Genomic DNA, 23,783 nt, shown 5'->3' with positions numbered 1-23,783 from the left:
TTTCTTGTGGGGGGGGGTGTCCTTAGAATAATATAATAATCAACATGTATATATTTTCCTGAAATACATGTAAAAGAAAGTTTACACCTTGGCACCATTCTTCAATATTTTCGATGAGGCCGGATGGGAGGAAGGTACCGGTAACTAATGTACTTTAGCTGGCTCCAAGCCACTTTTGCTACGTATGTGCGCCATATTTAATCCGCTTAGATTAAGAAAAGGAAGAATTTACAGTGGCGGTTCAAGTACAGTTTTCAATAAAGCCAAAAAAGAAGGGACTTTCAGTAGCACGATAGTAGAAGATAGATTGTAATTTATGGAGATTATGACGATGTCTGGGTGACGCGCCATTGGCTTTTGGGGAATGGGTACCCCTGGTGTCGAACACGGGACCACTTGATTGCAAGACGACGACTTTGCCACCACCCCATTGTGGAGGCCCTGTAATAGAACGCATCGAAGACACCGGAGCAGTGAAAAGAGACTTCGTCTTGCGGTATGCCTCTGTTGTTACGTCAGGCTTCTTAGGTTTAGTTCTCTTAGCAAAATTAATAACTTTTTGGTTACTCACCGAAATATTTCATTGTACTTATGCTAAGGGAACTAATCCTAACAACGAAGGCTTACCGCAATGACGTCACGACACGAAGTTGTCTCGAAGTTGGGTGCGATAAGTGAGACGCCAGCGAAAGTGACGGAGGCTCTTCTGCCTTCTGTTTCACTTTCGTCGCCTATCATCGGGGTCACGGCGCTGAGGACGGGTGGATCCAGCGCAAAAGGGAAAGTGACCGACAACCTGGCCTACAATCCAGATGGGTCACCGGGTTCGGAAGTGGATCGCAGAAGGCGAAAGTGGATTTCCAGGCCACCGACCGAGAATCCTCGACGGAAGCAGAGCGCTCCTCGTCCCGTAACACTTTTCCTCCGCTCGGGTGGAGAAGCGGGTAAAGCACAGAAGTCAGGTTGGAAGGGGGCCGATCTCCGTGGCGAAGTGGTTAGCACAGCGCGCTAGGACGACAGAGGTCCCGGCCTGGGCATGGGTATTCTTTCTGAGTCTCCCTTCATCAATTTCATCGCATCATCACTCATCCTCGTCGTCGCAATTAGCCAAAAGTGTCATAAAAGCGCCGCTAAATAACAAAAAATAAAATCGAAGTCAGGAAGGGAGATATTGGAATCGAAAGGAGACAGCTTTTTATTATTATTATTATTATTATTGTTATTGATTTGGTTTATTTTACATCGCTTTTCTGTCACGTTTGGCTAATCGCGAAGATGGGGACGATATGAAGAAGTTGATGAAGGGACACTCAAAAGAACATCCATGCCTAGGCAGAGATTCGTACACGGGACACGGGACCCTTGGCGTCGTAGCCATTTACTTCCAAGTTCATTTTCAATTTATTGTCAACTTAACACGTTTTGTGACGGATAACTTAATTTTAGATTTTAGGACACGTTCGCTATTTACTCGTATATACGATTTGTTGTTAGTTCTGGATGTCTTAGATATTGATCGCCCCTTCAAGCTCTCCATTAATCCGACCTTGACAAAAAAAAATGCCAACAATGGGATGATTTTCCGTTTGCATGGACGTATCCCCAGATACATAATGCCAGGAGTTCCAGAAATATTATATTTTCAGTTCGAAAATTAGAAGGATTATTTATAATCCTCGCCCGAAACATTGGTTTCAAATTTTAATCAGCCTCAGTATGGAGGGGAAAGACAGCAGATCGCAATCCCATGCCTCGACGTCGCATACGTAAGTAGATTTTAAAATTTTCGTGGGGGCAGCTGTTCAACCTTCAGCTACAGCACAAAGTGCTTATTGCACGTCGTTCCCTTTCCTGAATTAAACTTCATAATCTATCGGGTGGGCTGAAAAGTTCGTAGGCTGACTCATAGATGGCGTTACTAGAATTAAATCCATGTGATTTTTACTTAGTACTAACCTTCAAAAGATACGTGTATAAATTTCACAGCTGCCGGATAATTAGTTCGTGAGATATAGCATTGTGAGTGAAGCAGCTTTTATTATTGTGAAAAAATGGATAAAAAAGAATTTCGTGTGTTAATAAAGCATTGCTTTTTGGCGAAAAAAAGTACTGTTGAAGCCAAAGCTTGGCTTGATAAACATTATTCGGACTCTGCACCAGGAAAATCAACCGTTGAGAAGTGGTTTGCTAAATTTAAACGAGGCGAAATGAGCATCGAAGACGATGCACGCAGTGGACGCCCCAAAGAGGCTGTTACCGACGAAAACATCAAAAGAGTCCACAAAATAATTTTAAATGATCGTAAAGTGAAGTTGATCGAGATAGCTGAGACTTTAAAAATATCAAAGGAACGTGTTGGACATATTGTGCATGAATATTTGAACATGCGAAAGCTGTGTGCAAAATGGGTGCCGCGCGTGCTCACAATCGATCAAAAGCAACAACGTTTTGATGATTCGGAGCAATGTTTAGCGATATTCAACCGTAATAAACAGTCGATATATTACAATGGATGAAACATGTCTCCATAACTACACTCCAGAGTCCAATCGACAGTCAGCCGAGTGGACTGCACGTGATGAACCGAATCCAAAGCGTGGAAAGACGCAACAGTCGGCTGGCAAGGTTATGGCATCAGTATTCTGGGATGCGCATGGTATTATATTCATCTATTACCTCAAAAAGGGCCAGACCATCAACAGCGATTATTACATAGCGTTGTTGGAGCGTTTAAAGGATGAAATCACGAAAAAACGGCCCCATTTGAAGAAGAAAAAAGTGCTGTTTCATCAAGACAATGCACCGTGTCACAAATCAATGAAAACGATGGCAAAATTATATGAATTAGACTACGAATTGATTCCCCATCCACCATATTCTCCAGATCTGGCCCCCAGTGACTTTTTCCTGTTTGCAGACCTTAAAAGAATGCTCGCTGGAAAGAAATTTAGCACTGATGAAGAGGTAATCGCCGAAACTGAGGCCTATTTTGAGGCTAAAGAGAAATCGTACTATAAAAATGGCATCGAAAAATTGTATGACCGCTATAATCGTTGTATCGCCCTCCAAGGCAACTATATTGAATAATAAAATCGAATTTTGTCAAAAAAATATTTTTTACTATGTTAGCCTACGAACTTTTCAGCCCAACTGTTACAATGCTTCTAACACGTCCGCTACGATACACATGTAGGTACTCAGTGGCCATTTTTTACTCTCCCTTATGTGGTTAGCACAGCGCGTTACGACACCAGGGGTTCCCGAGCTCGAATCATGGCCTTGAGAGTTGACACGTTCTTGACAGTTCTTTGGGAGTGCTCCTTCTTCAGTTTCGTCATATCACCACCCATCCTCATCGTCGAAATTAGCCGAAATGGCAGAAATGTGACTCTAAATAACAAAATACAAATATTGTACCCTGTAATTTACACACTATTTTGACATTTTTTGCAGAAAATCATTTCACTCTCACTTGCTGGTGTCAAAACCTTCAACTACGAAAAATGTACGGTTTCGGAATGCATTTTAACACCACAACTCCATAAATATACTTTTTCTACATTCTGAATCTTCTGATGTCACCTTAAAACCAGTCCTGCCGGTCCCTGTGGCGGAGTAATGAGCACATCGCGCTACGAAGTCAGGGGTCCCTGGTTCGAATCCTGGCCTGGGCATGGATGTTTGTGAGTGTTCATTCATCATATCATCCTCATCTTCACAAATTAGCCAAAAGTGGCACAGAAAGCGAAGTAAAATAAAGCAAATCAATGAATCAATTAAGACCAGTCCATCTTTATGTGGGGCGGGGGGAGGGGGGCTTCCGAAGGAAGTCACGTACGTATATTAGCACGGTTTGTCGAATTTCAGAAATTAGTAAGTAGTGAGTACTCCAAAGTATGCCTTTGCACTCCCTTACATCATCCAGAAAATTTCCTTGCAGTTATTATTTTAATATTAATTTTCAAAAGTGGCAAATCAAATAACTTTGTAGGTCTGTAAGTCCACCAAATAGTTGTAGTAGTTTCATTACATTAGGCACACACAGGAGATGTACTACGTAGATATTTCAGCGAAAAATGCAGGCTCGACCAGAAATCGAACCCGGCCATTGCTCTACCACTGAGCTACCGAGTCGGCCTGACCTCGCCTGATTTTTTGCTGTCGCTCTTTTGCCTGTGCTACCGCAACGGGATCTGATGTCTTTGAAACACTGTTTGATGTTCTAATGATGTGTATGAAAGAAAATACTTGTTGGCACCTCAACTCTCATTGTGAAGGCTAGTTGGCAAAAGGGTGTATTATTGAAATACACAGCCGTCTCACCTATGGTCATTTGCTGCATGGGCTGGACCCTCCAATGCATCGCATGTGTACTGTAATTTTAAAATGTTCAGCATATTCTTATCGAATGTGCCGATCTTACCTTCCTCAGACAAATATTTAATATTCCCAATAGTTTATCATCCACGTTGAGAGATGATGACAGTGTTTTAATACAAACGTAAATATATATATATATATATATTAGAAGAGCAGGCCTCTTTCATTGTTTCTGAGGAAGTTTTTAGTCTGTAGCTGTACAGGTCCCTTTACAAACGTGCACTTAATCTTTCTGAGGGGTCCTTTACACCCCTTTTTAACTTTAAGGTAAGGGTTTTAGATAAGAGGATTTTTCCTCGTGCACTTCTAAGGGCGTAAAATTGCCATATGTGCCGAAGTAATCCTCCAAAAATTCATTCATTCAACTCCATGTGAGTATGGACATATTCTAGGTGACATATTTCACTTACCTTGTTTTCCGTCTTTTCTTTTCTATGATCTTCCGCCCAATGAAATAAAACCACGCAGTAGCTCAACCATCGATGGAGGAGGCTCCAAAAAAATGGAAGGCACTGCATCATCACGGACTATTGTCCAGTCTGAGTTTACACCCTATACTGCAGCTGATACCCAGGTGACAACTGTCACAATGATAATCCATGACTTCTGGAAGCATTTGAAGGCACACTATAAGCCTCTGATAGGTAAGCAGCAAAAACAGCTAAAGGCATAGTTTAATCATTAAGGAAATACATAATGTCAGTATGAAATTTAATGGAGACTTTCCTTGTTCTAACCAGTGCTCAAAGTGAAGTGGAATACAGGGTGGGGATCGTATCCTTCCAGCTAGCGCAAGGCTCGATCAAACATCTCCCCAGGCTAGCTGGCCCCACTTCAAGTACTGGTTCTGACACAGATTGGAAATTACTGCATCCAGTTTTATGCTATGTATAACGGCCACACATTCAGATATGCACAGTGCTTGAAGTGTAAATCCCTAGCTGAAGAAATACTTGGGCGAGTTTGGGGATTGGGGTGGGGTGGAGGGCTGTATGGATAAACATGGGAACAATGGAGTAGGTTAGGGGATGATTATGCAAAGTATCCTCAATGTCCCCACTTTGAGCACTGGGTATGCATGAATAATATATTAATATTATACAGTAGCAGTGTTTCCTCTTTGTCACAGATTGGTACACATGTACACACATACATAAATAAACATACATACATACATACATAAACATACACATACGCACACACATATCTAGAAATATGTTTCAGGGGGTCCGAACCAAGTGTCTCAGAAATAATAATAATAATAATAATAATGTTTAAATGAAAATAATTATATTAAATCAAATTAATACTAATTGCAATACATAAATTAATATTATATTATTATTATTACACGATTAGGTAAAAGGACTGTATAAGAATAGAGATATAACAGCGCATATTCATTTCGTAGCTTATCTGTAGTTAAGAAGGAATAATTTACATACAAACAAGTGCCCTGGCAATGAAATTAATGTCAAATAGATGAATAATTGAATATTTATCGAATAACAAAAATGATGTTACATGTAGTTGGAGAAAAATAAGTTTCTGATTAAAATTTTATGCATATTATTTTGAGTAGTATTGTACATAAATCTTCTTTGTAATGTCATTCAAACACGTATGATCCCAATATACTCTTTGCCTTTTAAAAAGTTCAGAGGAAATTAATAACCATCGATTATTTATATTTCCATTACTTAATTTTAGTACTTGGTAAGTCTTTCGAGGGGTCCGGACCCCTGGATCCCCCTAAATACACCCTTCTTGTCCTTCAAAGCCGTATGATCCCAATATAATCCTTGTCTTCCAATAAGTTCTAAAGAAATTATACAACAAATACTAAACGAGTTTATTTTCATTATTTAATTTTCATAGTTAAGAAGTCTTTCGGGTGGGAAGGGGGTCCGGACCCCCTAAATACGCCCTTTCCGTTCTTCAAAGCCATATGATCCCAATATAATCCTTGTCTTCCAATAAGTTCAGAGGAAATTATAATTACAACAAAGGCTAAACGAGTATATTTTCATTATTTAATTTTCATATTTAATAAGTCTTTGTGGTGGGGAAAGGGGGGGGGGGGTCCGGACCCCTAAACACATTCTTTCCGTTCTTCAAAGACGTATGATCCTAATATAATTCTTGTCTTCCAATAAGTTCAGAGGTAATTATAAGGTAAACCTGCATAATATCGGATACTTTGTTTAATCACCATAATTAATCCACGAAAATGAACAAAAATGCGTAATTTTTGGTAATATGAACTATTGGTACCTTAACGTTTGCCTTGTGATGTGTTTATCTCCCTTATTGTTCAATTCTTTGTTGTACAGTACAAAATTAAAAACAATGCAAATTTGAGGAATGGAAAAAAGCCGTCCTAATATCGGATAGTGGGTATGCCTAATATCGGATAGGAATTTAACATTATATAGCTAATATATATATTAACATTATATTTGAAATAAAATTACATGTCATGATGGAAGCAACCTATTATTTATTTTCAAATTAATGTCAGATTATTCTGAGTCAGATTGCTCTTGATGTTTTGTGCCGCAATTTGGGATTGGAGAATGTGAATTTGACCAATTTGATATATGATATTTGGCAGGCCTCCCTATCCGATATTAGGCCGAACGTGACCTCATGGGAAATATAACCTTATTATCAAACAAAGACATTTACCGGAAAAGGACTAGCATATCAACATACTCTAATATTCCATCTTTCTATGAAATATAAGTAAGCTATAGTTTGTCCTTACCTTCAATGTGAAAACCTTTGATGATTAAATGCTTCCAAAACCTCAGAAACTGAAAATTTCGGATTTCGTCGTTCGTGCAGGCGCAGTGTGTTCAACACACTCACAATAGAGAAATGGCGGCAATCGACGGACGTAGTTCAGTGAATTGCTGCAGATGGCAACATCCACGATCCGAGAAACGAGGGTATCCTATATTGGGCGGGTATCCAATATTATGCAGGTTTATCTTACAACAAAGGCTACACGAGTATATTTTCATTATTTAATTTTCGTACTTAATAAGTATTTCGGGTGGAAGGAAAGGGGGGGGGGGCGGACCTATAAAATACGTCCTTCGTGTCCTTCAAAGCCGTATGATCCCAATATAATCCTTGTCTTACAAATAAGTTCAGAGGATAACAACGGCTAAACGAATATTTTTTTCATTATCTAATTTTATTACTTGATAAATCTTTCGGGGGGGGGTCCGGACCCCCTTAAATACGTCCTTGATATATATATAAACAAACTTTATTGTCTGAATGTAGCCGGACCCCGTGGACCGTGGCAGAGTGCTTAGCATATGCCAGAGGTTCCAGGTTCGAATCCCAGTCTGGGCATGGATGTTTGTAAGTATTCATTCATCAATTTCATCATAACTTCCCCATCTTCGCTAATTAGCCAAAAGTGTCACAAAAAGCGAAGTAAAATAAAGCAAATCAGTCAATCAATCTTGTCTGAATGTAAATTCTGTGAAACATTTCAGGAGATTTGATACACACTCATCTTTCATATATTTAATCATTTGTTTATTTCTGTCGCACTTCCACAGCTCCTCGGGATTACCGAAAAGTGCTGGTTCGAACAGAGAAAACATTGAGGCTGGAACCTCCTCCCGATGCATGGGCAAGAAAACGACATAGAATTCACACACAGGCTGAGTCCAGCGGCATGCTCTCCTATCCTTGGCTCCCTTACTCCTCGATGGGAGACGTGGAGCTTGATACAATTGAACTCATACAAAATAATTTGGTATCTACATTTAGTGCTCCACCATTCAAAGACAAACGAGAGGTATTTATTGGATTTCATACTATATATGTAGTTAGGTGTGAACATGCAAATTAATATGTTGGTCAGTTCCATAGTGGAGTGACAAACAGGTGGATGCACGCGCATGGCTCTCAGCCATACGTCACAGCTCTGACGTCAACATAGTGGCCACAGCCAGGAGAGGGGGTGCTTTTCAGAGGGTGAGAAATGCAGTTTCCGGGTTTGTTCTTTTCTGTAGACCATTGAACTGGTGTTTCTTTTTTGTTGTCTTCGTTTCACTTCTAGTGAGAAGAATCTAAGTGCATTGCGACAGAAAATATGCCTAACTGTGCCTTTTACGGCTGTAGCAATCATTACAAAAAGACGAAAGGACGAATATCAAGTATTTTGGGTTTCCTGTTAAAAAAGAAGAATTTTGTTACGAATGGGTATTGGCTTGCAGGCGGAAGAACAAAATAAACAATTTTATATCTCTCTCTCTTTATATATATATATATATATACATACACACATACATATAATATATATGTGCATGTATTGTGTGCTTTCACGTATCACATTTTACGTTGCTTTTCTGCCTACTTGGGCTGATTGCCCAACACAAATACTCTTACCCAGTTCAGGATTCGAACCCGGTAACTTCCGTGGCAATATCGCGAGTCAAGAACCCGGCGCCCTCAGTCACCGAAGCGACTCACGTATATATGCAGTCTTAGGTGTGTGTATATTTACGTATATGCATTATACGTACTATACATATGTGTATATATAGGGTTATTAATGCAGTCTGTGTTATATGCTCCTTCGTGCCTCAAATTTATTTCTAAGTTCCCCGTGCATATAGTACCGTACCATGAAGGCACATTTTAGAGGTTTTAGGTGTAGGGACCCAAACATTCTAGATATCGACCATTTAGGAGGTGATGTAATCCGTACCACGCTCCAGCAGCCTTCCCCCCTCCCCCGTGGAAGGAAGTCTTCTATAGAATACAGCTGGATCACGAAACAATTATTGCACAGTGAAAACCCTTCCGTTCCCAACACATCTAATGTTTCTTCTCCCAATATGATCAAATGCTTACTCATTTAGGTATCTCCAGTGACGTGCCCAAGGGAGGGTTGGTGGGGTCATTACCCCATTTGACACAGTCCTTAAAAATAAAGAACGTCAAAAACAGGAAAATATGGCAAAATGCGTAACCCCTCTCCCTGCCGAAAATCGTCGGCACGCCACTCTTTATCTCGGACACATTTTTAAAAACAACTCACCAGAAAGTTTTATAATTTCGTATTACAGACTGAAGTAATGCACCTTTAACACGATCAAATGAATCATGAACAAGTCCTTGAATTGAACGAAGGAAATTATGTCAGAGACAACGCCATTTTTCTCTTGGATCCAAGGTTCGGTCAAAGAATTTATATTTAGGAATGTTTCTAATTAACGCGCATTTATATCCTCAGTATATTCTAGAACGTTGCGCAGATAAATGATTTATAAATATTGCCAGTAGTTCGATTCCACTTATGGAAGAACATTCCCTCTCGCGCCTTCCAGAGATTAAAAATTACAACGAATCGCTCTACGTGTGGCGATACCTTTGCTGTGCAGCTTCCAAATGCTGACAAGTCTCTACATAGTGCTCAAGTTTGCTGCGACAATACTGAAAGCTCAAGAAAAGTTTACGTGCAATATTATCAACAACAGGGTTATAGAACATTCTCCGTCTTGCCTTGATAAGTATTTCTCCCCTTAAATTATTGTCACATTATTCAAAAACCAAAAATCCTAGTTTTATCTAATGTAAACAGAAATATTTCCTGAAGGTGTGTGTGTGGGGGGGGGGCTCGAGCCCCCTGATTCCCACCTTGGATACGCGCTATTAACAATAACAGGGTTATAGAACAATCTTCGTCTTGCCTCGATAATTGTATCTCTTTAAATTATCATCACATTATTCAAGAAGACAAGAACCTAATCTAGTGTAAACTAAAATATTTCCTTTCCTGGGGAGGGGGGCTCGAGCCACCTGATTCCCACCTTGGATACGCGCTATTAATAATAAGAGGGTTATAGAACATTCTTCGTCTTGCCTCGACAACAATTTCTCCTTAAATTATCATCATAGGCATATTATTCAAGAAGACAAATACCTACTTTTATCTAGTGTAAACTGAAACATTTCCTGGGGGGGGGGGGGCGGTCGAGCCACCTGATCCCCACCTTGGATACGCGCTAGTGATAATAACAGGGTTATAGAACATTCTCCGTCTTTTCTCGATAATTATTTCTCTCAAATTATCATCACATTATTCAAGAAGCCTAAATCCTAATTTTATGTAGTATAAACAGAAAAAAATCCTACAGGGGGGCTTGAGCCCCTTGATTTCCACCTTGGATACGCACTATTAACAATAACAAGGATACAGAACATTCTCCGTATTGCCTCGATAATTATTTCTCTCCTTAAATTATCGTCACATTATCTTATTTCACACCACAAGAAACCAAAAACCTCATTTTATCTAGTGTAAACAGAAAACTTTCGGGGGGGGGGGGGGTCGAGCCCACTAAGACCTCTCCTTGGATACATGCCTGGCTCAGTACACCATGGTTATGGTTATTCCGCGTGTTTTGAAGTTATATTGAGTCTGTAGTTGAAATTTGTCTCACGAAGAACGCTTCACTGTAAAGCGAACGGACTCCTTTCAGTCCTCTTCTGCAACGATGATGACGTCATGCGCCGGAAGGGAGAGTTTTCAGGATCGGCTTGCATCCACCTCTTTAGTCTTTACACCATGGGTCAGTTCTACAGTCATTGCCCATTGGTATGCCCAGTAGGGCCGGCCGATCAGTGGCGTATTGTCCCATGTCACCTTGTATACTGCCGGTAAACTAACATTTTACATATTATATACTGCTGGACAATGAAAACCGGACACTTTAATATTTGACATCTGAATTGCAATAACAGCTCGCAGGTATATTACAGAATGTTCGGCAGATCATGTAGTACCATATGCACCATTCATAGGCTCGGACTTTGTTTATGCATTCGTACTTAATTCAGTTTCTGCAACATTTAGTTAGCCCTTGTACCAGAGCTTTTATCGACCCATTGCGTTATCACAAAAAATGCAAGTGTCCGGTTTTTTTTTGTCCAGCAGTATATATAGAAATTGCCAGAAAATAAGAAGTTGTCGGACTTCTGTTTTTGTTTTACTTGCATGCCTGCATCTATTATATCTAATTAATATATAATAGATATGTACAATAAATATGAATTGTTGCAATAAACTATGTCAAATTTTCAGAATACGCCGCTGGGGCTGATGTGGGTTGTGCTTTAAATATCCTAAAGGTTTTGATGTATAAAAAAAATGGAGTAATATAGAACTTTCTTACTATTAGGTTATTTTATGTTACTTTTCTACCTCTTGAGTTAATCGTTACAATGAGGATGAATAATGAACTGATGAGATGGAAGATGGAACAAACACAATGATACACCCATGCCTTAGCCTCCTCACAGTTCAAAAATGGAGCCTTTGACTTTTCAGTGTTTTATACTGATCACCTACCTCACTCTGGAAGCCAGCAGGCGAATATACAGAACTGCTAATTCCCTTTTAAAAAAACTAACTCGCAATTCTTTCTCACGCCCTTGGTTTATATTTGTTTTGTTTTTTAACATAAATTTTCAACTTCTTTAGGTTCAACGTGAAGATGAGAATGAATGATGATTACATGAAATTCATGAACGAACAAAAACAATTAATCGTGTGTACTCTACTCAGTCCAACGACTTGCACTCTGAACGTTGAGTACTGAGATTGTGACTTTAGTATTCAATGATTCAATTTACATTACTTTCTAACACAATATTGGTTATACGCTCAAATGTGCCCTTCTCTTATGGTCCTCTTAAAGCAGGTTGCATATGCTATAGAGTGGACAGAATCACAGATGGAGGATTTTAATGTGTGTAAATATTGCGAGTACACTTCCTCGCTGCCCCTCTCCTCTCACAAGCCACTAATTTTAGCCTAGCATCCAGCATGCATACTGTGGCGGCTACAGCATTTTCTCTGCCTCCACTGTGAACGTGAATCGGCAGAGTTCAAACACTGAAATAGTATCTATTAGCTCGTCCTATTATTATATGTATGGAGTAATATTATTGGGGGGTGTATGAAATTAAATATGGCATATGATGTATGTTAATGCTTATGATATGTTTGTATAATTTTGGAACAACTGTAGGATTATATATTATAGTTATGATGATGTGTAGTTAGCTAGTAATGTTGATTTGGTAATTATATACTAAGGTTAGCAATGACTATATTAGAGGTCAGACCAGTTTTAGTGTCAAAACAGGTCTTGCTTAAGTGAGTCATGAGTAAGATTGGAGGGACAATGTTATATGATATATGTAATTCTGTATATTGTAAACAAGAGATAAAGAAAAAATAATTAAAATAACGGGGGAACCGGTAAATTCGGAGCAAATGACGCCCTGGTTTATTTAAAGGCACCAGGGCACTAAGCGCATACCCTCGAATGTATGGGGGTGGAGGCAGGCTGCTTCGGGGGGGGGGGTTCCCCTTATTTTTTTTATTTTTTTTTTCATACATGCAATAAATTGAAACAAGTTTCCACAGCAAGATCTATTTCAATTATTCTATTCACTTTTACAGGAGATTAACACACCTCCAAGAAGTGTTCAAACAAGTGTACGGGTAAGTAATTTTCAAATTAGTTTTGTTGTAGATTTTTCCATTCGAAGGTGGGAGATGCTTGGTCAAGACCAGAGATGTCCATTTCACTTTGGCCTCGTGAGGCCCGGCCTCACGTGTCCTCAGCCTCTGAACTCCATCTCGGACTCTGGCCTCATGCGGGCTCAGGCTCCGAACTCCATCTTGGCCTCGACCTCACACAGCCTCAGCCATTGAGCTCAAAGTCGGCCTCAGTCTCCGAACTCCATCTCGAACTTCGACCTCATGCGGGCTCAGCCTCCGAACTCTATGTGGGACTCAAGCCTTAAGCAGCTTCAGCACCGAAGCTCAAGTTCGGCCTCCGGCATCAGCCTCGCAAGGCTCTTGGAAGCTGAGGCCGTGGGCTGGACATCTCTGTTTCCGACTACCCTGAAAATATTTCCAGGACAGAGTTTGTATTTGAGTTTTTCGAAAAGAAGGGTAAATGGTGAACAACGGATATTGTAACTAGCCATCGTTTCACACATGAACGTCACTTGGGACCAAATATCGGGAGGCGGGGGAATGCAATAGAGAGCTTAACTTTTATGGGAAAAGGTCGAATCGAGAAGTTTTCCATTACATTACATTAGCGTTTGCTACATTTCAGAAATAATATTTTTTTTCCCAGGTCCCAGGAGGTTAACAAAATACTCTTAACTTGTAAACGTTAATAAACTTGAAAATTTTTGGAGCCCCTTGCCACCGCCAAGTTACGCCTATGATCTCACATTACCTCAATCTTAGGTTGCATACAGAGAATCAGGGGTGCCCCCCAAGGTGGTGGATGCACCCCCTCCGAAGTCGTTCATCATAATCCCCCCCAAAAAGAATTGTTCTTCATAACCCGCCCCCACACACACACAAATATAGTCTGAATAAACATACAGTAATTGATTTTCGTTTGAAGGTCAATAATTTGATTTCATTCTTTAAAAAATAAATTTTCGAAATAGGTAAGCTTTACACAATTAAAACTGACAGTATATTACAATTACCTAGTCAGTGACTCAGTCGTAGCACAGAAACACATACAAGCAAAACAAATCATAACTGAAATAATCCAACACTAAAACTAAAGTCCGCATGTCGGAGGAAGTTACGAACCAAGTCGGAACTACCACCGTCGCCTTCTAATCAATCTAATCCCGGGTTCGATACCCGGTGGACGCACATAGTGGTTTAGATCCCACTTTAAACTGTAGGTCCAGTCCTGATTAGCCTTTCTGTGCATAAAGTGGACTTAAAACACCAACTCAACATAAACAACAACATCGGAACTACCACAAATAAAGCACCAGACATTATTTACCACTATCCCAGATGCCAACAATCGAAAGGCGCATGACATTCAGAACCTGTCATTGCAGTTGAAATTAAAAGACTAAAGAAAGAAAAAGCATGGATCACTTTCATGTTTACTAACATGAATTGGTAGCTAATCTATAAAATTGTGTCCCTCCCAAAAATTCCCATGACGCATGCTCGTCTTAAATCCCCCTTGTGAGCACCCCTGCACAGAATTACACTAATTCAAACAATATTATTTACGCCAAAAATCCGTACCCTAATCATTAGCATGATGATAATAATAATAATAATAATAATTGTTACTATTTCTACTGTTCAAGTTTTATCAATGGCCTGACCCCCCCCCCCCATAAAAAATTCAGCCACATTCATAGTACTAAGCACTTTTACAAAAGTCCAGCCCTCCCCCTCCCTCTCCGACAAAAATACTGCGTATGCCAGTGGACATGCGGTTGCTACAAAGTCCAGAAGTTGCAGGGAAAAGACCGCACCCCATGCAACAGGGAGTCAAACGAGATGCCAAATAAAGGAAAGTTCCTAAACCCCGAGGTCCAAATCAACTCTGGCATGTCTCCTAACAACCACTGGCAGAAGCTGGGCTTCCTTTCTGAAAGACAAAGACAGTTTCATATAATCCGAATTTCTCAATAATTCTCATAGTACAATCCATTGAAAGCGAGATGTAGCTTGCGTGATGGTATTGAGCTCTGTGTAATCGAATTCTGCTTCCGTGTAGGGAGAGATGTCTATTTGACTTTGCTCGCGAGGCTAGGCCTCCCATGGCCTGAGCCTCAAAACTCCATCTCGGTCTCACAGGGCCTCAGCCTCCGAGCTCAAAGTTGGCCTCTGGTCTCCAACAACCTCCGAACTCCATCTTGGCCTCACATGGCCTCAGACTCCAAACTACATCGTAGCCTCTGGCCTCACACAGCCTCATCCTCTAAGCTCAAGGTCGGCCTCCAAACTCCATCTTGGCCTGCGGTCTCAACCGCCAAACTCCATCCTGGCTTCAACCTCCAAGCTTAAGGTCGGCCTCTGGCCTCACACGACCTCTGCCTCGCAAGGCTCGTGGAGGCCGAGGCTGAGGCCCTGCCTCCGGAGGCTTGACATCTCTGGTCAAAACTTGGTGATACTTGTATGGTTTAACATTGTGACAATAAATTATCCAAGCCGGCAGAAATTGAATACTTCTGTCTTCCTTCTTCCCACTTTGAGCACTACATTATATGGAAACTATGAGAATAGTACGCACAGCACCACAAAAACCATTAGCGAACTTGGCAAGCTGTATTAAGTGAGAAGTAATACTGCTACTGCTACTGCTACTGCTAAACATAAATTCACTGAAGAATAATGCAGAAACAGAAGCATTGGCATGATTAGGAATTTATTGTGGAAAAGAAAGATTGAGACACCTGTTGGTGCTTAAATTTTTACAACTTTTCATTTCTGGCTAGAATTTTCATTATTCAATATTCAGTGATATAAACAGTTTGTGGTATCTGCATTCTTTCTAGGTGACAACTTCAGTAACTCTTCTCAAAGCATCAGGATATAACGTAAATTATATACAGGGTTAGTCAAAAGTATCGGGACAGGCCAGTAATAACGAGATGCGTGGACGGAGCAAAATCACATGTTGCAAGTGGGTATTGGTGCGGAAACTGCATTGAATAGGGGTGTGGCCATCATGGCAGCCATCTTGGATTCCGCCATATTGGATATCACACAATATTTTCAAATGGAAAGGGGTATGTATGACACATCAATTTAGGCTAGAATTGTCTCACCAACGACAATCCGAACTCATTTTTGACCTATCGCCATTCCTGGAAGAGACAGGGTGTGCTACGTTTGACTGCAAAAATTTAGATTTGTCTGAGAGAGACGTTTGGACGGAGGACAATCACATGTTGCAAATTAATATTGGTGTGGAAACTGCAATGAATGGGGGTGTGGTCATCATGGCAGCCATCTTGGATTCCGCCATATTGGATATCACACAATATTTTCAAATGGAAAGGGGTATGTATGACACATCAATTTAGGCTAGAATCGTCCCACAAACGACAAGCCGAACTCAGTTTGGACCTATCGCCATTCGTGGAAGAGACAGGGTGTGCTACGTTTGACTGCAAAAATTTAGATTTGTCTGAGAGAGACGTTTGGACGGAGGACAATCACATGTTGCAAATTAATATTGGTGTGGAAACTGCAATGAATGGGGGTGTGGTCATCATGGCAGCCATCTTGGATTCCGCCATATTGGATAACACACAATATTTTCAAATGGAAAGGGGTATGTATGACACATCAATTTAGGCTAGAATCGTCCCACAAACGACAAGCCGAACTCAGTTTGGACCTATCGCCAAATTATTGTTTACTGTATTCCTGTGGGTAACTGTACACTGGAAATTACAGAGAGCATGAACAAGAAAACATGACATTGAGTTACAGAATGCATCAAAGCAAGTGCTCAAACTGCTTCCCGTCGACTGTCTGACAATATGTCAACCGATCGTAAAAACTGCAAAGTGCACGTTGCAGCATATCCCGAGAAAGTCCTCTTGTTTCGTCCACAATGCGATTCCGTAGATCATTCAGGGAGTGTGGTTTGGTGCGATACACTTTGCCCCCATAGAAAGTAATCCAGGGGTGATAGATCGGGAGATCGGTTTTCCTCAGTTCCCCCAGCCGAATGCCGGGATGGAACCTTACTTCGAGGCCGTGACTTCTACTTCTCTTCGTTTCTTCCATTTCTGCCTCTAGTCCTTTCCCCGGCTTGTTTTGATAGTATGTTGAAAACAACATAATATTGCAAATAACCGAATAATGCCAGTCTAAACAATCCTTCCTTACAACAGCGTAACATACTCTTTTGTATCTAACAATCCTATTCGACGAATTAAGAACATCAGGTACGTGTTTGTTTTATTTTCCCTTCCACAGACAGCAATAACAGTGTTCGTCTGGATATGGACTCTACCTGCACACATCCCTTGTAGATTGTAGTCAACTTCCTCGAAGGTCAGTTGCATTTGTTATCGTCCTTGCGAACGTTCTGCATTTCGCTCATGTTGGTGAGTGTTGTGCCAAAGGAAGGAGATTTGTGTCTGTGTCAGTGGTCAAAATGGAGCTCAGTGAACTAGAACGTATTACGTTATGATGCGTGGCTATGGGGATCGCAAGCGATCGTATACCGAGGTGCGACAGTTATTTAATGCTATATTCCCTGAACGTAACCCAATTTCAAAGTCAACCGTCGAAAGAACCATTCGACGTTTTGCAGCAAGTGGAAGTGTTAAGGACCGTGTGCGATCAGGAAGGCCGAAATCGTGTAGCAACGAGGCAGTTTCTTTAGATGTGTTACAATCTTTTGCGGAAAATCCGCATACATCGACAACCAGCGTTGCCAACAAGCTGAACATTTCCCAGAGTTCAGTGCAACGAATTTTAGTGCGCAGTAAGTTTAAACCCTACAAAGTGAGTTTAGTGCACGAACTGACGGAAGATGATTTTGATCGCCGTATTGAATTTTGCGAAGTAATGATGCGAAATGTAGATAACGATAGTATTCACCTCAATGACATTGTATTCTCTGATGAAGCGACATTTATGTTAAACGGGCAGGTGAACCGACATAACTGTCACTATTGGAGCGATGAAAACCCGCATTGGATGATGGAACATCATACGCAGTATCCACAGAAACTGAATGTTTGGGTAGGAATGATGGGATGCATCATTCTTGGCCCTTTCTTCATTGACGGCAATCTGACAGGTGAGAAGTATTTGACAATGCTTCGTGAACAGATTGTCCCTGCCATCCAAGTGTCCACACAGGACTTTAATCGTGTTTGGTTCCAACAGGACGGAGCGCCGCCACCCTATGGACGGGATGTTCGACAATACTTACATGAAACCTTTCCACAACGATGGATTGGAAGACGAGGTATGATTGAATGGCCTGCAAGATCTTCCGATCTATCACCCCTGGATTACTTTCTATGGGGGCAAAGTGTATCGCACCAAACCACACTCCCTGAATGATCTACGGAATCGCATTGTGGACGAAACAAGAGGACTTTCTCGGGATATGCTGCAACGTGCACTTTGCAGTTTTTACGATCGGTTGGCATATTGTCAGACAGTCGACGGGAAGCAGTTTGAGCACTTGCTTTGATGCATTCTGTAACTCAATGTCATGTTTTCTTGTTCATGCTCTCTGTAATTTCCAGTGTACAGTTACCCACAGGAATACAGTAAACAATAATTTCAGACCAATCTCATTTTTTTGCAGTCAAACGCAGCACACCCTATCTCTTCCACGAATGGCGATAGGTCCAAACTGAGTTCGGCTTGTCGTTTGTGGGACGATTCTAGCCTAAATTGATGTGTCATACATACCCCTTTCCATTTGAAAATATTGTGTGATATCCAATATGGCGGAATCCAAGATGGCTGCCATGATGACCACACCCCCATTCATTGCAGTTTCCACACCAATATTAATTTGCAACATGTGATTGTCCTCCGTCCAAACGTCTCTCTCAGACAAATCTAAATTTTTGCAGTCAAACGTAGCACACCCTGTCTCTTCCAGGAATGGCGATAGGTCAAAAATGAGTTCGGATTGTCGTTGATGAGACAATTCTAGCCTAAATTGATGTGTCATACATTCCCCTTTCCATTTGAAAATATTGTGTGATATCCAATATGGCGGAATCCAAGATGGCTGCCATGATGGCCACACCCCTATTCAATGCAGTTTCCGCATCAATACCCACTTGCAACATGTGATTTTGCTCCGTCCACGCATCTCGTTATTACTGGCCTGTCCCGATACTTTTGACTAACCCTGTATATAATTTACGTTATATCCTGATGCTTTGAGAAGAGTTACTGAAGTTGTCACCTAGAAAGAATGCAGATACCACAAACTGTTTATATCACTGAATATTGAATAATGAAAATTCTAGCCAGAAATGAAAAGTTGTAAAAATTTAAGCACCAACAGGTGTCTCAATCTTTCTTTTCCACAATAAATTCCTAATCATGCCAATGCTTCTGTTTCTGCATTATTCTTCAGTGAATTTATGTTTAGCAGTAGAAGTAGATGCAGGGTGCAAAATCACTGCAGATTGGTCGGGGTGAAGGAGCAGACAGACAGCAAGCACACTATATATATATGTCAATTATTAAATAATTAAATGATATTATAAAATATATAATATACGGACTGTCCTTCATTCAAAATTTGATTGCAAATTGAAGATTTTATATACTACAAATGCTATGAACAGTGATATGAGCCACTACTGGGAGGGCAAAAAGTTAAGAGACATTAAGAAGATAATACACAGTTTCCAATGCAAAATTCACATCTAAAAGCTGACTTAATTACTGTGTTCTGGGGATTCAGTGTCCTTATAGATGGAGCTCTTTGTTGTTCATTCTTTGTGTGTGTGTTTTCAATATTGTTCAAGTAAAGTTATTATCCGAGTTGAAAACTGTTTATCTTTGTTGTTAGAACAAAAACTCTCTCCCCCCCAAAAGTTTGGTGGGGAAAATCTTAGGACAAAATCGTTGGTGGGGAATTCCCCCTGCCCCCCCTGTGATTTCGCACCCTTAGTAGATGGTATACAACATGTAGAAGAATTTAAAGTTAAAAATGTATTTAAATTTTATTAATCTAAAGCATATTTCTATCAACCATTAATCTCTGCTAAGATAAATGTGAGAAAATTGGTGCAGCTAATAGGAAAAATAGAAAATCTTTGAGAGGTCTCCCAAGTATGCAGTAGGTTAATTGTAGTTCATTGTAATCAAAGGATCCAGCAATTCAGTCCCTTTTAAACTGTAGGTCTAGTCTCAAGTGTCATAAATCATAAGTAGAGCCCGGATTTATAAGCACAAAAAGTAAAAGTAAAGTGTTCCCCTGTGCTTAGCACCATGCCATGAAGGCGTATAGGGGGTGTGGGGGTAACGCCCCACACTTTCTTGATCCGGTCGTGTGTTGGGGTGATGTGATAAGCACCACGCCCCTGACCGCCTTTACCCCCCAGGGTTTCCCCCAGGTACCCATCAAACAGTAAAATAAGCAAGTTAATAAGCGCAAAAAATGAAAAAAATAAGCACCAAAATAAGCATAAACAAATACAGGAAAATCTGAAAAAATATTTGTTTATTAGATCTCTCAACTTATTCAAAGCTGTTAAAGTATGTAAGGAAGGTCATCCTGAGATTTTCTTGCGTGAAGGCGTCTGTCAGTGAAGAATGATTTGTACAGTGAACATGTTCTTTCCATGTAACATGACATCACAGGCGCATGTGAAAAACACCACAGTTCTTCTTCGGTGAATTCCTCTTTAATGTCTGTTTCTTCACCAGAAATGTTTTTATAAATTTGGCACAGTGTTTTGTAACCGGGATTTTTCAGTAATTCCTGACTGAGCTTGTTGGACACAATTTTACCAACACCGTGAATTTCTGAAGACAACGTTACTGAAATTTCATCAAGAAGAGAAAGCGAATGTTGCAATGTATTATTTCGAGCTTTCAACTGTGTTATAATATCAGGTAATTTGGAAAAATGATTATGGATGCACTGTATCTTTTCTAGGATGCTGCTTCTCTCATGCGGATATTTAGAAGCATTGATCTCGTCATCCCGATGCTGTAGTGTGATTGAAATATGACAGATTTGAGTAAAATATGTTATTTTAAACCAAAATCATAAAAAAAGCAAGCATAACCGTTTCCTGCAGAAAAAGCATTTATAAGCACTTTCAACTTTAGTTAAATAGCTCATTAAGGTATGTAATACAAAGTATAACCTTTCTTCTTATCATTAGAAGTCTGGAAAAGAATATGCATTTCGCTTATAAATCCAGGCTCTAGTCATAAGGTACTCTTAAAATAAACTTTAATAAATCAATGAATTGGGCACTATATCATATGTTTAAAAGTCTTACACAGCAAATGACAAAAAATATTAAACCTGTATGATTATTGGAAACACAATCATCAATTCCCTTATATTCTATTTGCAGCAATCTGCATCTACACTTCAGTCCAAACATGAGTTTGAAGTGAGTGAAATATCTGGTCTGAAGAAAGTTCATGAAGCAGTGCAACTGATGGAAAATCTGAGGAAAGGTAAAATTTTCACAGTAATATTAATCCTCGACAGGTGCTGCATGGGTGGATTGGACCATCATATGGGTACGTTTGAGTCCACTCCTCTTCAGTACCTTTCAGTGTTCCCAATATCACCTCTTTGTGATGCACGATCTATTTCTGGAACCATGGGTACAAGAATTTCCTGCCATTTTTTTTCTCGTTTGGTCGTTTCCACCAGTGGCGATTTCTCTAGGTGTGTAAGTCGTGTGTCAACGGCCAAAGGAAAATAAAATAAAGAAGAAAGTACCTGTACTTTTATAAATTACGATTTTGAGCGTTTTTCTTCAATTGTCATCTCGAGCGCCCGGTAGTTTTCGAACGCGGTGCAGCGCGCAGTGGTTGACAGGCAGGCAGATCGGTCCCGCACTGCCAGGGCGTTGGAGAGGAAATACAACGTCTTAGCATTGCATAAACATAGGACGGCCGCGCATGCGCACCCTGCCACCCACCACCATGGTTACATTCTCAAGGCGTTGTATTTGTTCCCAACGATTTGGCTTTCATTCGCCCCGCGTTCCGCGTTGTTTTGCTCGTGATTGTTGTGCATTATTTTTTAAACGTGTCGTGTGAAGTGATGTGATTATTTTAAGATGGAAAATAGTGAAAGTGTTGTGCAAAAGTATTTAAATAATTAATTTTCTTCGCTTTCGTATTCAGAGAAGAAACAAGTGATTGACAATGGTCGACCATGACCGAATCTCACGATGTCAACATGTATTAAAGGAAAAAGTGGTGTTGGAAAAGGTTTTGAGAGACATTTTCGAAAAGAACTCTATGAAATTTGAGACTGGCTTTGCGGGTGTGATGTGGTGAATAAATTTTACTGTTGGACATGTTTATTATTCGACTAAAAAGGTGTTGGGAATTATCAAGGGTATGTGGATTTGAATCATCTCAATACTGCAGTGAGAAAACACAGCGAGTCTGAATTGCATCTTTATAGTTTCTTTAAATTTAGTAGTTTTGTTGCCACCCCTACTAGAATTGACGTTCTTTTGGATACTCAACGAAAAGCTGAAATAGAGCTACACAATGAAAGAGTAAAAGAGAACAGGGAAATATTAAAGAGGTTGATTAACGCCGTCTGCTATTTAGCAAAGCAAGAACTGCTTTTCCAAGGCCATGAAGAAAATGCAGCATCTCTAAATAAGGGCAATTACATGGAATTCCTTATTGCAAGTCACGAGTTTGATCCCTCATTAAAAGAACATTTATTAAATTCTACAGTTTTTCGCGGTACTTCGGCAGGCATTCAAAATGATTTAATAAATTCAGTTTCGGATGTTCTGAAAGTCTGTTCAAAACACAGACTTTGTGGCTATCATGGTCGATGAAACATCAGACATTAGAAAAAAGTCTCAGGTGTCAACAGTGTTACGTTGTTTTTCGGCCTCACAGAAAAAAGTCATTGAAAGATTTCTTGGATTTCATGACATGAGCGCCGATAAAACTGCAGGAGCTCTTTTTAGTCACGTGACTAAAAAGTGTGGGGATAAATTAATTGCCCAGACATACGATGGATATTCTGTAATGAGTGGTCATTTGAATGGCCTTCAAAGTAAAGTTTTGGAAAATTATCCGAAAGCTTGTTTTACGCATTGTTATGTTCATGTCGTGAACTTGGTGCTGCAACAATCTTTAGAATGTAACAAAGAGCTTAAGGTGTTCCTTTGTGGTCTTAAATCACTTAAATCACTTTCTTCAAAGAGGTAACACGAACTTTCTGCTTTCATGTCCAGAATGCTCCTACCAGATGAAATTTTACCTCTAGGCTAGTGTGGACAGTCAATGACAACACAGAAGCACTGCTTATGTTTTTTGAACATGTTAGTGAAAGTGGAGACTTCGATCATTTGACTGCAATGATTCCAAGAGGATTTTCTAGCTTCCTGAAGGATTTTGAAAATATATTTTAAAAAAAGGCTTTATCCAACTTGCTTGCCTTTTCAGACGTATTATTCAGTATATTGCAGTCTAAAAATGTTGATATTTTGTATTGCAGTAATAAAATAACTGAATTTCAACGACAGCTGAAAAAGGAAAGTGAGAATTTCGAAACACTATGGAATTCTTTAACTGGTGCAGTAGAAGAGGAAGAGATTGTTGAAATGAAAAGGAGGCGACTGAACAACGAATCACAGAAAGACCACTGTCGGAGGATTCACTTTGAAATCATTGATAATATCAGCAACCAGATAACAATTAGATTCGCATCATTTGAAAAATTTCAATATTTTGATTTACTAAATCCCACAAAACGGGGCTACTTGAATAAAAGAGAGAACTTTCCTCACCATCTCGTACATAAATTGCAGGAAATTTATGGCAGTGTCTTTAATTTAACCAAACT

The 23,783-nt window shown here is 40.0% G+C and overlaps 1 protein-coding gene across 2 annotated transcripts in view; it reads left to right on the top strand.

Moving 5' to 3' along the window:
- The first annotated feature begins 1,616 nt into the window (after positions 1–1,616).
- The window catches only part of LOC145989420 (uncharacterized), a 47,916-nt gene continuing 25,749 nt past the window's right edge, over positions 1,617–23,783 (top strand). Inside the window, exons 1-5 of one of the 2 annotated variants that reach the window (XM_083124764.1) lie at positions 1,617–1,766; positions 4,849–5,024; positions 7,959–8,200; positions 12,881–12,922; positions 21,304–21,409. In XM_083124764.1, the coding sequence (XP_082980890.1) occupies positions 1,717–1,766; positions 4,849–5,024; positions 7,959–8,200; positions 12,881–12,922; positions 21,304–21,409 (616 nt within the window). In that variant the 5' untranslated portion in view covers positions 1,617–1,716. Of the gene's footprint in view, positions 1,767–4,848; positions 5,025–7,958; positions 8,201–12,880; positions 12,923–21,303; positions 21,476–23,783 lie in introns of both variants that reach the window. The other variant, XM_083124763.1, reaches the window with a different exon arrangement.

The sequence above is a fragment of the Lepisma saccharinum genome, chromosome 6 (genome assembly GCF_977018435.1).
Source record: "Lepisma saccharinum chromosome 6, izLepSacc3.1, whole genome shotgun sequence".
Classification (NCBI taxonomy): domain Eukaryota; kingdom Metazoa; phylum Arthropoda; class Insecta; order Zygentoma; family Lepismatidae; genus Lepisma; species Lepisma saccharinum.
The sequence above is the reverse complement of the archived record's forward strand: the minus strand, read 5'-3'. Positions and strand labels throughout refer to the sequence as shown.